At 39.8% G+C, this 18,892-nt stretch overlaps 1 protein-coding gene and 1 long non-coding RNA gene across 13 annotated transcripts in view; one reads left to right on the top strand and one right to left on the bottom strand.

The window, feature by feature from the left end:
• Nucleotides 1–12,248, top strand: part of LOC111254404 (uncharacterized) — a 21,336-nt gene extending 9,088 nt beyond the window's left edge. For 8 of the 12 annotated variants that reach the window (XM_022815224.2, XM_086974674.1, XM_022815222.2 and 5 more), the window contains 4 exons: nucleotides 8,556–9,697; nucleotides 10,085–10,191; nucleotides 10,964–11,103; nucleotides 11,485–12,248. In XM_022815224.2, coding sequence (XP_022670959.1) covers nucleotides 8,556–9,697; nucleotides 10,085–10,191; nucleotides 10,964–11,103; nucleotides 11,485–11,594 — 1,499 coding nt within the window. In that variant the 3' untranslated portion in view covers nucleotides 11,595–12,248. Of the gene's footprint in view, nucleotides 1–6,804; nucleotides 6,872–8,555; nucleotides 9,698–10,084; nucleotides 10,192–10,963; nucleotides 11,273–11,484 lie in introns of all 12 variants that reach the window. The other 4 variants (XM_086974671.1, XM_086974672.1, XM_086974673.1 and 1 more) reach the window with 2 other exon arrangements.
• Nucleotides 12,249–13,093: 845 nt separating this feature from the next.
• On the bottom strand, nucleotides 13,094–18,883 carry LOC147754251 (uncharacterized). The gene is made up of 2 exons (XR_015316880.1): nucleotides 16,691–18,883; nucleotides 13,094–15,249 (listed from the first exon to the last, which is right to left on the bottom strand). It is a non-coding gene; the product is annotated as an uncharacterized LOC147754251 (long non-coding RNA).
• Nucleotides 18,884–18,892: the final 9 nt, after the last annotated feature.

Raw genomic sequence — 18,892 nt, 5'->3', positions numbered from 1 at the left:
ATATATATAATAATATAGCTGTAACGTAAATGTTGTTTAAAGGTATTTAGCTTAGTTACGAAGAAGCTGACCCCAACTTACCTAGATAGCTCTAGATACCAACCAGTCTTTTCCTGCTTAGTTCAAGATCTATCGAATACTTTAGTCTAACTTATTAAATAGATAATAATAGCATTGTGATTTTATATATTTACGACATACATGTGATACGCCTACCTATTGCGCTTAAATTTAAACCGATATATTTGTATTTTCACATGAAGCCGATGAATACTTTGTGGCAAACAAATATAGTGTATATTTACGCCTATACAAAATCTCACCCTATATAAAATTAGGCCAATATTTTTCCGCATTTTTGGCAATAATTTCAAATTTTTGGAGAAATTACCTCCGTAATATAGCGTGAAAGAAGCAAACGAGTTCAAGCGTAGGTCTACCGTAGTCTAGCTACCATAAAGTTTGTCCGATAATTAGGTTAACGCGTTCTACATGACATATGGAATACTAACGAAAAATAATTTTTGTCTACTCGATATAAACAGAACAATACTGCTGTAAATACAATTAAGAAATAAATCAATGACGGCACTAAACAAAGACCACACGTGTATTTATTTAGTGCTTGTGTGCTATTTACACCGAGACCGTGTGACAAGCACCCGTTGTATGGGTTTAACAACTGACACCAATCACAAATCAACCCGTACCCTTTGTACGACGTACGCAAACCACTGGCACGGTAGAAGCGTATCAATTTCTGTCCTCGTCCTTTATTGAAGATAACTGAAGAATACGCTACGTGCAATAGATGGGTATTTAGTTTTCGCACATACTGGCATATTTCGACATGCCTTTGTGTCTATGTACTGCATTGAGCCATATAGAGCCATGTTGTTATGCGATTCGTAGAAATTAGCCAAGCAATAGACATGCTGTTACGTGCGATCATTGCCTCGAATACACAGATGAGGTAGAAGCATTCGAAGAAAACATTTACACGAAAACCGTCTGCCGTCTTTCGTGTAAATCTGCTTTTTCCTACACCAGTCATGTGGCATTTCTGCCATAGTAAAGGTGATCTGTAGTTTAATATACGAGTGGTTATTATCTATCTAAAATTTAGAGCTGGCGTTGTCTAAAGAACGGAGGCATTCAAAATGGCTGGCAACGTCTTCGGACCGTTTTCTCTTAAACTTATAGCGTATATCACAGTCGGTAGCGTCTCCTGCTGGATGATATGAGGTCTCTGCGTTATTGCATCGACATTGCTTATCGGTGAGGACACCATGCAGAAGATAGGGGTGTTAAGAGATATGGCTCATCCAGCGGAAATGACGTTCACTAATGGAATGTTTCTGTTTTTCAAGCGCCCTCTAGCTTCTGATCTTACATATATTTTAGTTGAGACGTATGGTAAGGCTCGGAAAAGAATAACTGGTGTTACATCTCCGACACATCAGGTATGTAGGCCTTCAAATAGGTACGACTTTGATTGGCAACATAAAAGTTTCTTAGCTAACGTCCAGGCCTTCGTATGAATTTTTACACGGGCGTAGAAATAGAACTTGTCTACCAAGAAGAAGAATAACAACAGTTAGGGTAGTTTTAATGCCAAAATGTGTAAAAGTATTAGAAGAATTCTTTAACGCACTTATCATTCAATAAGAATGTTATGAGCACTACGTACGTACGTACAGGCACGTGGAGCAGAATACCCTATTCGATCCTACATAGCACGGTTGCTCTGTTAACGCCTGTCATTTCTGCCCTCCGACGCTCGGGACACATTCCCTGACGCTCCGACAACAGGGAGTGCGGATTTGATGAGGAAACGATTGCACATTTGTTTGCCAATGGTGATTTATTGAACAAAATATTCTCATAGGACGTACACTTTCTGCATGCCTCTTTTTTACCTTGTTGTTTATTTGTTGCTTATTATTATTTGTAATAATACTCTCCCAGGGACGTGTTATTAACTTCGTCTGTGGCAGTTCGAACAATATTGAAGTGATGTGCGAATGTTTATTGATAGCCCGATAGAGAAGACGTGTGTTTACAGTAGTACGCACATACCTAAAACTTATCAAGATCAGAAAAGATACAATTAAATGAAGGGTTGCGCGGTTACGTTTTATAACCTAGACGTTGAATGTGTGGCGAAGAACGTTTTATTATACATGCTATCTATAGTATCGTGAAAAATGAGGGGTGTTACGCTAGCCAGTTGTCGGCCATCGTTGCAAAAAAGCTCTAGCGGTTCCATTACACAAGAGCTGAGGGCCGTCCGCAATGCCGCGACGAAGATGCCGTTGATTTGCACTAGGCAACGGGTTCCGTCGACATGACGAGTTACTTCAAAGCCGTTCTTCATCAGCCCATCCGCATGGAAAATTACAAAATAGATTGCGTACAATAAAGTTTCTAGTGTAGTAGAGAACAGGATCGAAGGCGAGCGAATTCTTCATTTTTAAGAGTTGACTCATAAAGGAAGTTAGTAGTATTCTTTCTTATGTAGTACTTCTTCGAGCACGCTCTAGGCAAGCGTAATTATACCTAGGCAGTACTGTTTGGTACTAACGATACTGGCAGAAACTTGTGACTCTGTACATCCGATGGGCTTCTTGGGTTTAAGCGTTCCGAAACGTGTGAAACGAGTTCGCCTGCAGAAGATATTTTGCATATACGCTGCCATTGTCTGCCAACAAGTGCTTAACCCCACTGCCGACATCAACGACCGCAATAGCTGATTGTGCCTGTGGACCTCTAGCGTGACTGTTATGACAGCATTTTCTATGGGATGGCTGAAATTTGGCTTTGAGGTATGTCCAGCAGGATAAACAAATCAAACTTCAACGGAATAAAGTTCAGCGAGGCTGAGCATCGTCTTTCGATGGCTATCAGTGTTTCTTATACATAAGAGAAGGCCCAAGTGTAGGCGCTTAGGTCGGCATGGTTAAAAACATCATCATTTTCGCGCGATACCGTTTCCATGCCCATATCGAAAGCATCGTTGCTCATATGGCGAAGGCAAAGAAATGATTTAAGAGAAAAAGCGCAGGATCAGAAAAATCGCCTGTTGCTCTTCCCATGCAGACTGAATAATGACATTCACTATGTGTGTGTGCAATGCTTTATTTTACGCTCTATCTAAAAGTCTGGAGATACTCTAGATGTGTTTTTTTAACGTATGACGTCGAGTAATAGCCAATGGGGTGCGGCTGTCAATCCTTCCAACGAGGATCTCAGAGATGCGCATTTAATACGACAGATTGCACCTTTTCTAGGACATGTTTATTCTCTAAGGTGCCATCGACCTTATCCAGTGTCGAGGCAGAACACTACCACATAGTTAGTTTAAGTGCTTTGAACGCAGAGCACCCGGATCAGTCGAATGGGGATGGTTCGACCGACCGTCGATAGGACATTCTTGTCATCGTGGCTGTCTTCATGATCTTCTTTGAGACAGAAGGCGTGGGCATGCAATCTGGTGCTTTCTTTCAAATTGTTATCGCGGATACTATTTGAACACGTTACGCTTAGCTAGATATTGAGTTACGCACGGTGAAGATCGCTCGCAGCCTTCTTTGTGTGCCAGCTGCGGTTGACCTATTAATTATCATTACCATGCTACGCACATAAGACAAAAGTGTACAAAGTTTTGGTTAGTTTACCCTTAAAGGAGGCTCTAGCTCTTCGTGTCCCCAACGATAGAAATATACCACTCTGAGGCACGTTGATATCGTCTAGAAATTTCTATTAGGATGAATGTAATCGCGACCCCTTGGAGCTTCGAGAATTGCAAAGTAAATACTCAAATTACTGAAACTTATTGCTATGTTAAGGCTGTACAATTACCAACGAAGCTAAAGTTTTTGTACGGCCACAAAGGATCCGTCGATCCGATTGCACAGAGCAATGGTTCAAATTGATTCGATCCACGTTCAGAGGAAACTCTAAACGCGGAAGCATGCTAAGCTTTCTAAGCTTTTTATTGCTAGCTCAAACAGTAAAAAATATTCAGGTAAAGAGCAAAAAAGCGTTTACCTCCTCTGATCCCCTTTCTCCTTTCCTGGGCTTTAGCTGAACGATAGAATCGTCGATATTAAGCAGTACACATTTATGTATGCATATGAATTAAGTTGGGATTTTGGAGCTGTCTAGCCTACAATAAAGTCTTGGCGCACACATAAGAAAATACATGGCATTGCTGCGGTGCTTGACTAAAATTACGAAAGATGGCTTAGTAGCATGCCTCAACAGTAAGTTCTAGAGGCCTGCCAAACTTAACGGCATCAGCAATGCTTTATTGAGGGTAATGGTAGAGATTGTAAAAGCGCTGAGTCATCACCGGTCGTGTCTCTCTGAACTTGTTCAATATTCTATTCGAGCACGAAGCGTACCCCCTCGTTACCATGTTCTATCCAGTTGTAACCATCTTCGATTCAGTTAAGGTACGTGCATAAAGTGCATATTAGCCTAACTTTCTATATCTGGCTGCATGCTATAAAAAAAAAAAAGGAAAAGAAAAAAAAAGAAGAAAAAAATGTTTTGTTTGAAAAAGTTCTTTGAGCCTAATAGGGACATGGGCAACGCAACAAAGGAAACAGAGAACAACAGACTCTTGCTGCAGGCAAGGTCTCCCCTTCAGTTTCTTTGTAAGTAAAATACTTATTAATTCATTCGAACATTTGAATGTCTGGCGTACGTTCAAGGGTTTGTACGCGTCATGCACGTTCAGAAACACCTATGCATGTCTAAGTGCAGCGATAATTTTTTGTCGAGCAGGCTCACAGTAAATCTTATTTTGAAACATTATTAAAACACGAATTCTATGAGTGAAAGCAAAACCTGCAAAGCCCTAGATGACAGTATGGGGGTATGGGGTATTGAGGAAAAACCAATACACTTTCAAATCATTAGTCTTGATCGAAGGATAAACGTTTTCCTTCGACTTCGATCATCCTTGGAATCGCTTTACCATTGTATACAATGGCGTGGCGTATATGCTGTGATACATCGAAGGAATTATGCCTCTCACCGTGTGTCTTACTCATACATCTTTAATATGCAATAGATTATGATGTTATTGATAAAAAAAAAAACAGCGAAAAAGTATTAAAGCTTAAGATAGATTATGAAATATCTTAAAAAGCTCATGTAAGCTGGCACTATCATTTATCGCAGCATCTGTACGCGGCTACTTTCGTTAGAAATATATGGAACTACTTTTTTGTTTTAATTGAACAGCTGTTCATACGGGATATGACCACAGGTTTATTTATTAATTCTAAACCTGCCTGCACGTAATTGAATGGCAAAATACGGCTGAACGATCTTTCACGAGTACCGAGTTTTGCCCGTGCTCATACTCTGCTATCAAACAATGATGTTCGACAGCCGTGATACTTCACAGGATTTGATTTTGAATTAACAGATAATAAAGTCATAAAATCAAACAGATGACTGAGGCACTTAATTTCTCAGAAGATGGAGGAAGAATATAGAATGAAAAGCTCGTAAAAGAAAAGTTCGCCAGGAAAGACATGTCTTTTACGTGAAGATACTTCGCCTCGCTTGCATACCTGCGGCTATTTTTCGTGCATATCTACGGTAATAACAGGTATTTGATGTTATATTTGGGAGCTTTATTGGGAGAATAGCAATCAGCCTTCGTTTCTGTTATCTGTATTAGATCAAAGCTGAAATAACAACAGGGACGCGATAGAAGCGCGCACCATTCCGCCGTAGGGTAACATTTACGTGTTTACTATACTAACGCCGTTTCGCAAATCGCCTTGAGATTGAATAGAGATAATAAATTTCTCGAATATTGATCCATCAATTTTGGTGACGTTTGGCCTCCCAACCATTTACCCAAACGATTATTAAAATGTCGCTCGGAGCGCTCATGCGATATACGCGTTATGAATATGAATTTGTACTTTCTAATGGTTCTACCGGTAGCGATCGACAGCTGCGCTGACTCATCGATGCGTTTCTGTTATGTTCGATTCATTTAAAATTGATCCCTATCGTGAGTTCGATTCAGGCTGTATAACACACACATTGCCTGTTTTTGTATAACTCTGATTGTCGAACGAGACTAGCTTTAAACGTGTCCTTAACGAAACACGTCCTGTTTGGCGTCCGACTAATAAAACTATGGAAGAGTCGGAGAAAACCTATTCTTTGTCTATTTACACGAACGATAGGTTTCAATAATTGGAAAATATTTAGCATTAAAATAAACCACTTAAAGCCACGCTTACTTACCCCTTTCGTTTCGTACGAGTTCTGGTTGTAGTAGAATTGCCACATAATACTGCTATTATTATAGCAGATACATATACATATTTCACCTTTGAGACAAAATGTACAGCTCGTTGCATAATAAATGTATAATAAGATTTTTTAAATTTATATAGGGGAGAAAAAGTTCCATATGCAAATACTGTCTCCTATTGGTTCTAGCAAATTGCCGAAACGAGCTTTAATCGTCGCTTCAATCGTCGTCATTCGTGCTTAGTTTGAAACAGACAACTTACGCGAAGTATTCTGTCGGAATTGGAGAAGTCGCAAATGCCGAGTTAACTTATCTAGCTATGTCTAAAAAAGTGCTCAACATTGACGCTGATATATGGTTTCGAATCAACCTGCTATTTTCAGCGGATAAGCTCTCTAGCTATCATAAGATAAAATTTTCACTGTTAAAAAAAGAACTTACTAGATTAGACAATACCAGCAATAAAGCAGCGTACTAATACAATTGTAGTAATTTTTTTTTTTGCTCAATTTTAGGCGCATGCGCTCACGGAAACGTCGAAATGTACTCAATTGATGAGCCTCATCGTCTGCATCCTATTGGGTAGATCCGATAGTGACAGTGATCTCAAATTCATCTTATATCCTTCTATAAAAAAAAAATAAATAAAAATACATGGATATCTTCGTCGGTGTAAAATTTGGCGGTTCACGATGGCGGTCGTTGCTTTACGTACCTGTTGCCATAACTTAGCTAATAACTTGACTACCTCTCAAAATCTACCAGTATACTCTGTAGAGGGAAAATGTTCAGTATTGCTCTTCTCCACTCAGCTTTGTTTGTTCAGTATTACGCCGACTTCACTGGCATTCGGGTAATATTAAATTAAATAACTAAATTTCAACTTCATACAGACATCCATCCCTACGCTTCCCGCTGTAATACAGATATTTTGCTGTTTTAAAAACTGAAAATTAACTTTGATAAATTATAATTAATTGTCATGTGATTTGTCACTGGTTGTCAATTGGCTAGAGATGGATACAAAAGGGACACTTGATCCAAGGCAGTATTTCTCATAGAGCTATATATTTCTACATATTCCACTATAAATAAAATATTCTGTATGGTAATGAGGAGATAAAGAAAACATTGAATTAACAACATAACCATATGTCATACACGTTATAAAGGTTTTTATTAATACAAAACTACTTTGAGATCGTTCCAATGTCTTGGTCAAATGGAGCTCGTACGAACGTTCGCAATCGAACTAAACCTTCGAATTTCCAGAATAGCGTCCTTCATCTATAGGATTGCGTTCTTTATACGGAACTAAACTTGCTACAGATGGTCGACTAACAGAAAGTGGGCATTACCTTTTCGGTGGGATACTATATATTGGTAGAATTGGGGGTGGAGGTGTTTATTAACGATAGCTATGGTTAAATCAATCTATAATTATCGGTATGATTGAAAAAGCAGCGGGTACGTTTGCAAAAAAACCAACGCGACTATCGAGTATATCAATATGAGTCATAATAGTTTCGTTGTTGCAATGTTACCTGGGACAGCATCGATGTCACTAGAAAATTCTAGAATAAAAATGGTCGCTTACCCAGTCAAATGGGTTTCTGTCCGCACCACACGTAGCAGGCTTTCGGCAAGGTAACATACGTAATCTATTCTGTGCGCTTGAAAAGAAAAAAAAAAATGTTATTTTAGTGTATTTTGTATTGTAAAACACATGTAGAACGGTAAGCTATTCTCAATTTGCTAAATACATGCTTATCAGGTGATCGCGAGCTAGGTTCTATACTGAACATGAAGTTGATTACTTCGTATAACATATAGATTAGTCCTTTTTACAATAAAGTCCCGTTCATTCGGGAGGAATCATAAGAGAGGTTTCTTGAAGCTGATTATACAAAAATAGAGAATGCTTCTAGAAGATATCAGCTAAAGAAGTAAACTGCTACCTTCAGAGCTGTCCTCTTCTCTAATGAACGAGCGTTCTTGTAAAGACAGAAGCGAAGAGCTATGTGAAAACCTTTTTGATTCTTCAAAACTTTACCTTTCTTGTCGTTTTGAATAATCATTGCAGTAGATACAGGACCTCTGAAAAAGTTTCTGTATCTATCATACATCCATTATATTTGTTTTTTCCACAACTACGTGTCAACAAAAGTCATCAGAGTATTGAGTACGAATAGCTATTATTACGCAGCCAAATGTACACAAATGTAAGAAACAACTGTTACTCTCTGGCATCGCCGCTATGTTACAGATGAATATCCACGGGGAAATTCTCCTTTACCGTCCCCAACTGGTCACAATGCAGTCCGACGCTGGCCAAATCATCGCCAGCCTTCTGTTCCGCATAGCTACAAAGGCCAGCCAGACGATATAATACCTATACAGTACAGGCCCGTATACCGAACCTCCACTCACTCACACAATAATAGCAACAATACTATATTAAACAAACATACCTACGTAGATAACCATGCTCAGCATAAGCAAATGGCACAACCCCGAGAGAACTGTCAGCCGGTAGCCACGGGGTATCATTTCCACGAGCAGTCGAAACAGGAGGACGGAGGGCAGCGGTCGAAGTGCGTTTCGTCAGGTTCCGAAGGGCCTCGGCATCTTCTATCAGATTGGCTTCATCGAGAAGGCGGTATTTGCAACGAGGTTTCTATGCCATCCGATTGGCTCCCGCTTCCTTCTGACCACCTGCTTAGCCAGGACGCTAGCTCTAGAAGTATCGGTACTTGTAGCCGCACTAGTAGTACTACCGGATGCCGATGTGCTCAGGATGCTGCAACAAATCGATGTAGCGATGATGTCAAAGATGAACCAGGGGCAGATAATAATAACCACAACAATGCTGTTGTGACTACGCCACCACAACGTCGCGCTCGTCCACAAACGCTCTGTCTGGATTTCCCGACCCCACCTTCGGAATTTCTCAGCAGTGGTTCGCCGCGCCACCGTCGAACCGCCTCGGGGATAGGTTCATTTTCTACTGACGGTAGATATGGTGGGGCTTACACTGAGGGTAACGGCGGTTTAGCTGCCGGCCACGAGGTTCCCAACGCCTCAATCGCGAGTAGCTCCATCGATCAGAGGCGCCTGGAAAAGGGCCGTAACAGTCAGCCTGGTGAATCTGCGGGACCACATAACTCAATGTTAAGCTTTCGCAGTGAACTCAGCAGACGTGAATCACTAATTTCGGTTAACGCAGCCCATGGACATGGCACGCCCCTGGTGTGGAGCGCCAATAGCAGACGCTGTTCTCGAGAGTGGCTCGAAGTACCCGGCCACAATGACTTGGAGATGCATATGCGCAATATAGATCTTCGCCCGCCGTTACATCGGAACCATTGCAGTATGGCCGACGGTGTCTGGAGAGCGCATTCGGCTGAGGTGGGTGCTCAAACAGCTATTCGTGAATCATACCAAGATAAGCGCTACTAGGTCTACATTACATCTTAGTTGTCCTGTCATCGTTGCAAAACGCTTCTGAAAAGGGTCTATCGAATCTAGTACTAGCTAATAAAACTCTATTGACATGCCATACTAATTCGAAGTAACGATTTTTTGTGTTCAAATTTGCAAACGACCATTATCAATACGCTTTCATACTTCGCACGATTTCCTGAGGCTCAACATAGGTAGAACCGGTGCGAAAGTTCCATGTTACCTAAAACTTTACCGCGAAATTTCGATATGTCATGAGTTCAATACGCTGCACCATTTTCGAGTAAAATACACCTACATGATAAGTACTAGTTTAATGTTTATTTTTTGTAGGTGATAACGCGCCACAGCTTACATGTGGACGAGATCGCTCATATGACCAAGAATCAGAATATGGTGCGCAGGCGTAGCGCTGATCTTCTCGAGGAGTGTCTTAGAAGGTCGGTTTCGAACTGAGTAAGACATTCTGTTTATTTGTGCTACTAGCGCAAAAGATATGGCTCTGCGCTTATCTATAGCTACCTCTATTTCATACTTCGACGCCCATATGTTCGATTTGTAAGATAGTCGCTCGTTTCTAGTCGCTCTAGATGCATGAGGTCCCGACGTTACTTCAAATACACACATTTTCATTTAGGTCCTTTTGTATACTATAAATTAGTCCTTATTCTATGCAATTCAATGTTAAATTTTTCTCTTGTTCATATGCGTTGACTACGGCATATAGATCCCAGGGAGTGGATGCTACAGTTAAAGGTGGTAGCTAGCAGAGGTTGTAGTCCGAGCAAAAGAGATCCAAACGCTCGCATTGCAGAGAGAGATGCTGTCAAAAAGTGAATGCGGCTTTTCCGTATATGTCTATATATATATATAGATATATATATATATATATATATATAGATATATAGATATATATATATATACAAGGGGTACCCTCGCAGGGCTACTAATCCTGGAGTTACAGAAGCAGCTCCGCACTGATAACAATATGATAGATATTTATGACCAGAGTAGTAGAAAAAGGTCGAGTTTTATGTAGAAATACACTGTACTATTTGTAATGGTCGTAATCGTATTTACATTAGCTAAACGTAGCTTTGCGAGGAGCAAAGTTAAAAACTACGGTCATTTGTAAGGGATGCGTTGATCCACAGGAGTTCTAAGTCTGACTACTTATTACGTGAATGTAATTGATTGCGTATGTACATACAGACATACGCAATCACTTTCAGAGATGGACACCCTACAAGCGGTCGGTCTAGTTACCGCCAATCAAATCGTTTCGAAGCGTCGCTGGCGTAGGATGGTTCTTCGGGAACGTGCCGTAGATACATTTGCCGTCGCGTGCGGAGGTATGCAATAAAAACGCTGGCAATCCTAGCCATACGCGTTGATACTCGAGCCAATCATGCAAACGTACTAAAACCTCCAACTGAACTGTAGTAGCACAAATACAGAAAGGAAGTCCCCGTGATGGTGCAGTGGTAACATGTGTTCCTACTGAATTTGGTGACGTACGAGGTAAATAAATGTAAAGGAGTATCGGACAAAAAAAACTCGAAATATATGTAGTTTATGGAGAAAAAAGTGTTGCATGTATAGTGTTGTGGTAGCGAGAGCATCACGCGTCCAGACCGACCGCGATGATAAATGATAACTTTGTACAATGGAAGCAGATGTTTATGCCTGCACATAAACGCTGACGACATGTCGATCGTGCTGTAAAATTGCAGGAACCTGCTGCATGGCATGCCTCTACGCATGCGTGGCGTACTTCTTTCTGCCCGGCACATGGCCCACTGTGTTTGGATTCTGCAAAGACGCCCTTTGCGCGCTCAGGTGATGGGGGCGAAGCGAGGACATAATAAGGCATCATCGGTGTTGAAACTATTATTATCAGTCAGCGGAGAGATGAATTCAGCTGATGTAAAATAATAAAGATATGTATAGCGTCTCTCAACGTACGATACTGCCATACGTTACACGTGAATATATAACTTTTGGGAGTTGTGTTCAATCGGGTTTTCCCTCGTACGTAACAAAAAAAGAAGAAGCAGAAAACTGGCAAAAACTAAACGATAGAGTGACGAAACCCCTACGTAAACTTATTGTTAGCATTTCTCTCTCGTTTAAGCCCAGTGGCGGTCTTTTTTTTGTCGATCCCGACAGTGAGCGGTGAATAAGCTCAAAGCAGTGTAATGTAACATTAAGCAGCTGTAGACCATGAACCATTTTGGTACGAGGTACAAATTTTATCATATAGAATTATTCTTGCTTTATAATGAAGTTCTATAATCGTACGGTTGCGTAAAATGATTCAAAACAGCCAATGCTGCTACTTTTATACGCCAACTGAAGGATGACTAATGGGTGGCTGGCAGGAGACGCTAAATATATTTGTGTGCGGCCAAAGCTTCTTACGTTTGAAGGATGAAGCTCACAAAACTAGGCTTCATTCAAATAAACAATAATAATAATAGCAGTAGTGCTGCTTCGATCTATGAATCCTTTTTAAGCTGGTATGATTTCCAATGCACGACAGGGCCGTATTACATTACTACGGCTTATTTAGCACAATGAAACGTTATTTTTATCGTGCTTTGTTCGCCGACCTCGTATAGGGTGCAACAGACGATTACGGATACGCGGTAACCGTGTGGTAAATTTGAACTTGATAAAAGGCAAACTTATCTTTTAGTGGTGGAATCAGGTAGGAATCTCAAACCGTAGGCTGCAAATGACGTATGTTTGACGTATTCAGATTTTTAATATCTCTAAAAACCTATTATGAGGCTCTAGACACCAATATTGAATCTCTCACATGATAGTCTTAGGTCTGCCTGATTATAAACGATCGCCTTTTTTGCGTTTTGGTTATATATATGTCCCACCTAAACTATAGGCGTCTAGCTCCGACGCTGGATTGGTAATTTTTCTGTAATAACATAGATTTATTCAATTTTTTTTGGTATATTTTTGCAGTTGGTTACACGGCCTGCGAAGACGATATTGTAGACAACCATTATAAAAATATCATATAATTTTTTTTTTTTTTTTTTTTTATCTATTTACAGTCAAATATGCCAAAACTGCGCCCAGTAGATGATAAGTGCTTATTTAACTTGTGAATTGGCTGAAACATTGATTTACAATAGGTGAAAGGCGGAGATGGATAATGAGTGGTTTGGAACGCCTGGAGACCACACAGAGTCGGAGTTAGAGGTGGAGGTTTAATCCAAAATAACTAGGGAAGTAATTGGGGCATGCCGATGAAGTTTAACGTTATCACAGAGCGACCCGACTGCGACCTTTCAGTTGCTGCACTAACAATCATTAAGTCCCTTGAAAAGTTTGAGATAATGAACCGCATTTATTGTTTCGTTTTTGACGAACGCTACCTCGTAGTAGCACATACTCCTGATGTCCATTGCGAGTACTTTCATTACCTTACATCCGAACTTACTCTACCTGTCACGGAACTCGTTTCCTCTTTAAGGCGAAGCCTAGTCCTCCTCCGTATAAATTAAACCGTGCCTCGTTTACGACGATTGTATGCTCCGGATGGGCTTTTTGTTGATTCAAGCGCTGCGAATTGTACGTGGAATGCGCTACGCACATCCCCAGTAGGCCTGGAATCAGTTCATGGGGGGCCTAGTCTTTGCATGTTCAGCATCTGGGTTGTACTTCTGCAACACGTTACAAACGAGATTCTAGTTTGGGCCGATAGAGCGCTTAGACTCCAAGCTCTGACAAGCCTCCTCGATTGGCGTAATGCGTTCCTGTTATTTGGGTCCCGATCCGGGTCACATCCACGATGGTCTTCGACTCTCTAGTCTCAGTTCTTGAAAGGTTCGCACTACTCACGTACTGTGCTTTCACTTGAAGCCCGATTAGGTAAGTCTTCACCAATCTTCGATAAATCGCCGCGGTGCTGTGGCGTTCGACGAACAAAAACTTGACCACTGAGGGTTGATTTTCGACACAAAAAGATCTTTTCTTAACTCATCTCTCCTGCAGTAAATTCTACCGGCATTCACTCACAAGTATCTAGAGAAATGCCAGCGATATTTATCCGCTAGTGATGCGTAATTCAACTAGGATTTCAAGATCATCCAGAGTCGTTTGTAACAGTCTAATATGTACTAGATAATAAGACTATAGCCCACATAGACAACTTTTTTTTGGCCGAGAAAACATAAAATAAAAAAAAAAAACATAAAATGCGGCATGACTTCTTTCGGTATATTCTGTTCCTACAATTTTTTTACACAACCTCACTGTCGATTCAACATTATCTGTAATTAAATGTAAATATTAGAATTTCCAGGCTTTGGAAAAATCAACGTTATTGCGCATGGTGTGAGTGGATGGTCTAACTCTAATTTGTTTTATTGCAGAACTATTTAAGCTTGTTAACGCTGACAAAAATTTCCAGTGACAGAACACGCTTGGAACAATGTCAATAAATATTTGGTCACACGTATACTATATGCTCATGGTAGACTAAATTCTGCCCTTCTAGCATGGTCTCATCGTTTAAATATGAAACTTTAATGAACGATTCGACATGTAGCATACTATCATATTGGTTTAGCATAGCCGTTCTCTTCCAATATGATTAGGCCGGTCTGACCGGTACGACGCGGTTACGTCTTAAAAAACATGACAAGTCAAACGATCTTTGTGCTCTTGTTCGTTTAATTGAGCCTAGCTTGATTGTCTACAGCAATATATGCTATAAACAGCCTGTGATACATATATATCTATATATATATATATGGTGCTTTGGCTCGAGTAGCGTTTTCCTTAGCCGTTCCAAAGAATAGATAAGACAAGACCGCATGTATGTTATTTTGCTACCGAAAAAGTGGGAAGTTTAATACTTTTATATTTGCTTACGTCAATGGATTATTTTGAGAAGGGTCCAGTTAGAGATATAGTTTTACCTGTTTATCGAAAAGGATGTCGGGACTCGAGATTTGACCAGCCTTAGTCCACTTTCATTGTGACATGTCACTGTTCAAGGAAGTCAAAAGGAGCACAAAACCTTTTTACATCCTTGTTTGTTTGAACATGGGCAGAAAATGAACGCCTTGCTGACAATGTAAGCCAAAAGAGTCAACCACATAACATTGTTAAATATCCCACAATTATATCGTGCCTCTTCGTGTCGTTGTTTGCCTACGTTTTCTGACGGCCATTCTTTCAGTGGAGGAATCATCGTGTAGCCGGCCAAACGGAAGATCTCTTAAATAGTGGGTTAATTGCCAACGTCAACGCCAGCAGTGCGTCCCTTCTTTTACCAGATACGAACACATTCGTTGAAGGTTTTTTCTCCTTTACAGATAACAGGTAACAGTGACACGACGCGGCTGCAGTAGGGATGCAGCAGATCATTGACCTGAATAGAAAATTGTTGTTGCGCGCCTCTGACGGTACATTTTGTAACTTTTGTTAAGTAGTAGTAGTAGTAGTAGTAGTAGTAGCAGCTAGAAAGGCTGAAAAAGAGGTAGATATTGACGACAGGTCAGTGTAGTTCCGTTAAGCCTCTCACAGATTTGACGTTTCGGAAAGGAGGCAGAAGACAAATATTTTTTTTTTTTTCTTAATTATCATCTTTCAGTCCAGCTACTATTATATGAAAACGTTGCTTCATCTATCGTTTTCAAAATTGGCCAAGTATTGGTAACGTTCCGCCTTTGTGTAATAGTAATTATACAAATGTGCACATGTCGTTTAATCGCTAATATTGTTTTTGTTTATCTCTATAAATTTGCCAATAGTATCTCAGGTTCAAGAGAAACATCTATATATCCCCGAAAATCTTGAAAACGCAACCCGGCGCATCGCAAACCTAACCGTGGCAGGTGGCGTGGCTGCATATTTGCCCACTGAAAACTGGGGTTAGTAAAAGAAAGACACGAAAAAAATGCGTTCGCCGTTCTATTGGAATAATCGACCCCTATGATTTGAGTTTTACGAGCAGTATTGCTGTTAGGCATAATTCCATCAGACGGCTGGCTCCAACTCGAAACGAAGCCTGTCTGCGCGCGGATTCAGACCTAGGCCATAACCTATCCTTGAGATTAGCAGTCAAATACATTACCCACTAAGCCATCCCGGGGAAGAAAAAAAGACACCCCAAAAAAAAACATAGGAAAGCTTTGCAGCGCATTTATCTGTATTTGCATACATAAGAAACACCTAATGTCTAATCCCGATTTTTAGTCCTACTTTTCTTAGAACTTCACTCACTTTTCTCTTTATTGCTTTTTTCAGAGTTACAGCGAGGCATTTAGTAGCAAATAAATGGCAGCAGTATCGTGTTAATTCGGCGACTACTGCCAATACCATATAGATGTTAAACTTTCTACTTAGATTCTGTGAAGTGTGGAAACTTGAAAAAAGTTGAGAATATATTAACGAAATCGCGAAGCTCATCGTTGAGGAACCATACGGACACATCTATCGATTTGCAAATAGCTATTTAGTGTGTGGGCAATGAAGGCGACTGCACAACGAACGAAAAAAAGAAAACTTTTATCTAATGAGCGAAAACAAACCACATAAGCTTTTTCTATGTAGTGCTCGTTCCGCTTGTCTTACTCAAGATTACTAAAATTTATGCCGCATGAAGATGTTGCTTCATCCGACAAATCGGAATTACCGCTCTTAGCTGTAGTAATCTTAAATGACAAACCGCACCGTATGTATAGATACTAGCTAATTGCTACAACGAGTAGTAAGGCTAGTAAAAGAGATGCTCTATTTGAAGCGACCATTTTTCTTAGCGGATGTTGTCGATTCTATTTATCTTTTTTAAATATTAACTGATTTATCTATACCAGAAAAAAAAAAAAAAAAAAACATCTAAAAACACTGAACGAAGCGTGGGAACGAGGTCAAAGTACTGATTGTAAAATGTCGAATGCAACTGACCTCATCTTTGATAATGCGTCCGGCCGTAGGCTTACGTAACTCAGCGGCTAAAAACTTTTCCCTTAAAATCCTCAAAACTTGAATTTGTCACAAAGCTGTCTAGATTCTTAGCCAATCAGACTTCGTGCACTTCTGGAACAGAACACCCATCTGTCAGCTTTTATGCCATCAGCTATATATTTACTTTTTCGGTTACTGTATTGTCTGAAGCCTATATTTGGTTATAATATAGGCCAAAATTATTCACAGGACAGAGTCATAAGGAGCTAGTAACGTCGTTAGGGTCAGGTCCCAAAAACAACGCTCATTACGTTAATTAACTGATCCGGAGAAGGACATCTTATGTGGGTCAATTAGTGGTGATTTGTTGTATCACGCTCATAATAAGAAGACACATGAATGTTTTTTTGTTTCATTTAACATTATTACAGTGTGAAATACATTTTTAAAAAAAAAAACTTGATTTTTTTTTCGTCACAGAACGGATCGACGTTTGATCGCGTTTTCCGCAAACACTACGTGAGTCAGGTCTGTTGTCTAGTTATTTTCTAGTGATGGTCGTATTTATTTATAGCTTCCGTAAGCAAATAGTGTCAACGTTTAAGCAGAGAACAAATTTATATTTAAAAGCAAAGAGAAAATGTTACTTCACATGCAATAGAAATTCGTCGTAAGATTAGCTTGAGTCACTTTGTCACTGTGATTCCTTTCGCGTTATGTACAAGTTATCCGAAGTTATTCTCTAATTTGTAAGTCTACTACCTTTACGAACGTTCCCTTTGACCAGTTAAACATCCATAGTTAAGTTAAGTTAAATTCATCACATGTATTTGCCATATTGCACCACAGTTTGAGAAAGACGATGCTGTATAAGCTACGATAGCCAGGAAAATCATATTCTCCAAGAGGTCACCCTTGCGAACTAATAAGATAAACAATAAAAGGTATCCTTAAATGATGTGAATTTAAATAGAGAGCCGATTTTTCGGCTATTTTTAGCTTCGGTCGCTCGTATGCAAAAATATTTGGGTTTCGGCATCGCTCATAATCCGAAGCTCAGATCCAACGTAGTCACCCTTGTAATATTAAGTAAGTTACTCGATTAATCGAACTCTCATTGGTGTTTGGTCGCCCGAGCAACGCGACTGCGACAGACAGGCTTTTAGGTAACGTATATAGCTAAAATATGGTAGCAAAGTAAAATGTTTTAGGCTAGTTTTAATACGGAGATATACTTAAAGGTAGCCCGGGCAACCTCGTACAAGATGATGCAAATGACAATATAGCAAGTATTCTTTGTTCCGTCTTAATATATTATGCCCCGTCCCACTGAACAAATAGAAATAGTAAGCATATCCTGTTTTTAAGTTAAGGCAGATTACATACAAAATATCTTTAATTCAAATTATATAGCAGACGTCAAAGTTTGATTAGTTTTCTTTGACTTTGTGTATGGCTTATCAGCGTAAATAAGCTTAATTTATATATAATATATGTAGATCATTTTTTTTCATTATAAACGACGTGCGAAGATCTTAGGGTATATGAAGCAGCATGTTAATTTTTTCAATTAACTAACTTTAAGTTTATAAAATTGCTATACTTTCAAATAACGTTCAAAGTAAAGTGTAAGTATCTTATGTTGGAAGTGACGTACAAATAAAGAAATTAGTTTATTTTATTGAATCTACCCCATCACAGTGTGCGCAAAAATAACTTTTGTACCTTAACAAATGTGTGTCTTCTACGGATCGTAATTGTTACTCATAAAAATGAGTCACGCCAGAAGATTCCTATGTAACAGGTTCCTTTCCTACATGAAATCCTGTGAAAAGTCTTTTAGAAATAGAAATAGAAATACGGTTTATTTTCTCGAGAACGCAAAGACAGTATCATGGCATGTTATATATACATATATATATATATGTAGCATTAGTGAGTAATATCAACTCAATTTGCTTACTTCGGACGGCGTCAGTGCATATAGCTTTGCGTATCTGGTAACATTCTTTGTCCTATAGCGTCTCCGATTCGCGAAAAATGTCTAGCGTCTGACGAAACAGCCGCTGTTAACGTAAATAAATTGAATGACTCGAGCTCTACGTCCAGTCCTGTTGCCCTAAGCACTGCCCCAGACGGGCCAAAGGGGATCTCTACCGTCGGTCTTCGATTCATCGCAGCCATTCGAAAACAGAGATATAT

Source organism: Varroa destructor, unplaced genomic scaffold (genome assembly GCF_002443255.2).
Source record: "Varroa destructor unplaced genomic scaffold, Vdes_3.0 BEIS01000007.1, whole genome shotgun sequence".
NCBI classification, from domain to species: Eukaryota; Metazoa; Arthropoda; class Arachnida; order Mesostigmata; family Varroidae; genus Varroa; species Varroa destructor.
The sequence above is the reverse complement of the archived record's forward strand: the minus strand, read 5'-3'. Positions and strand labels throughout refer to the sequence as shown.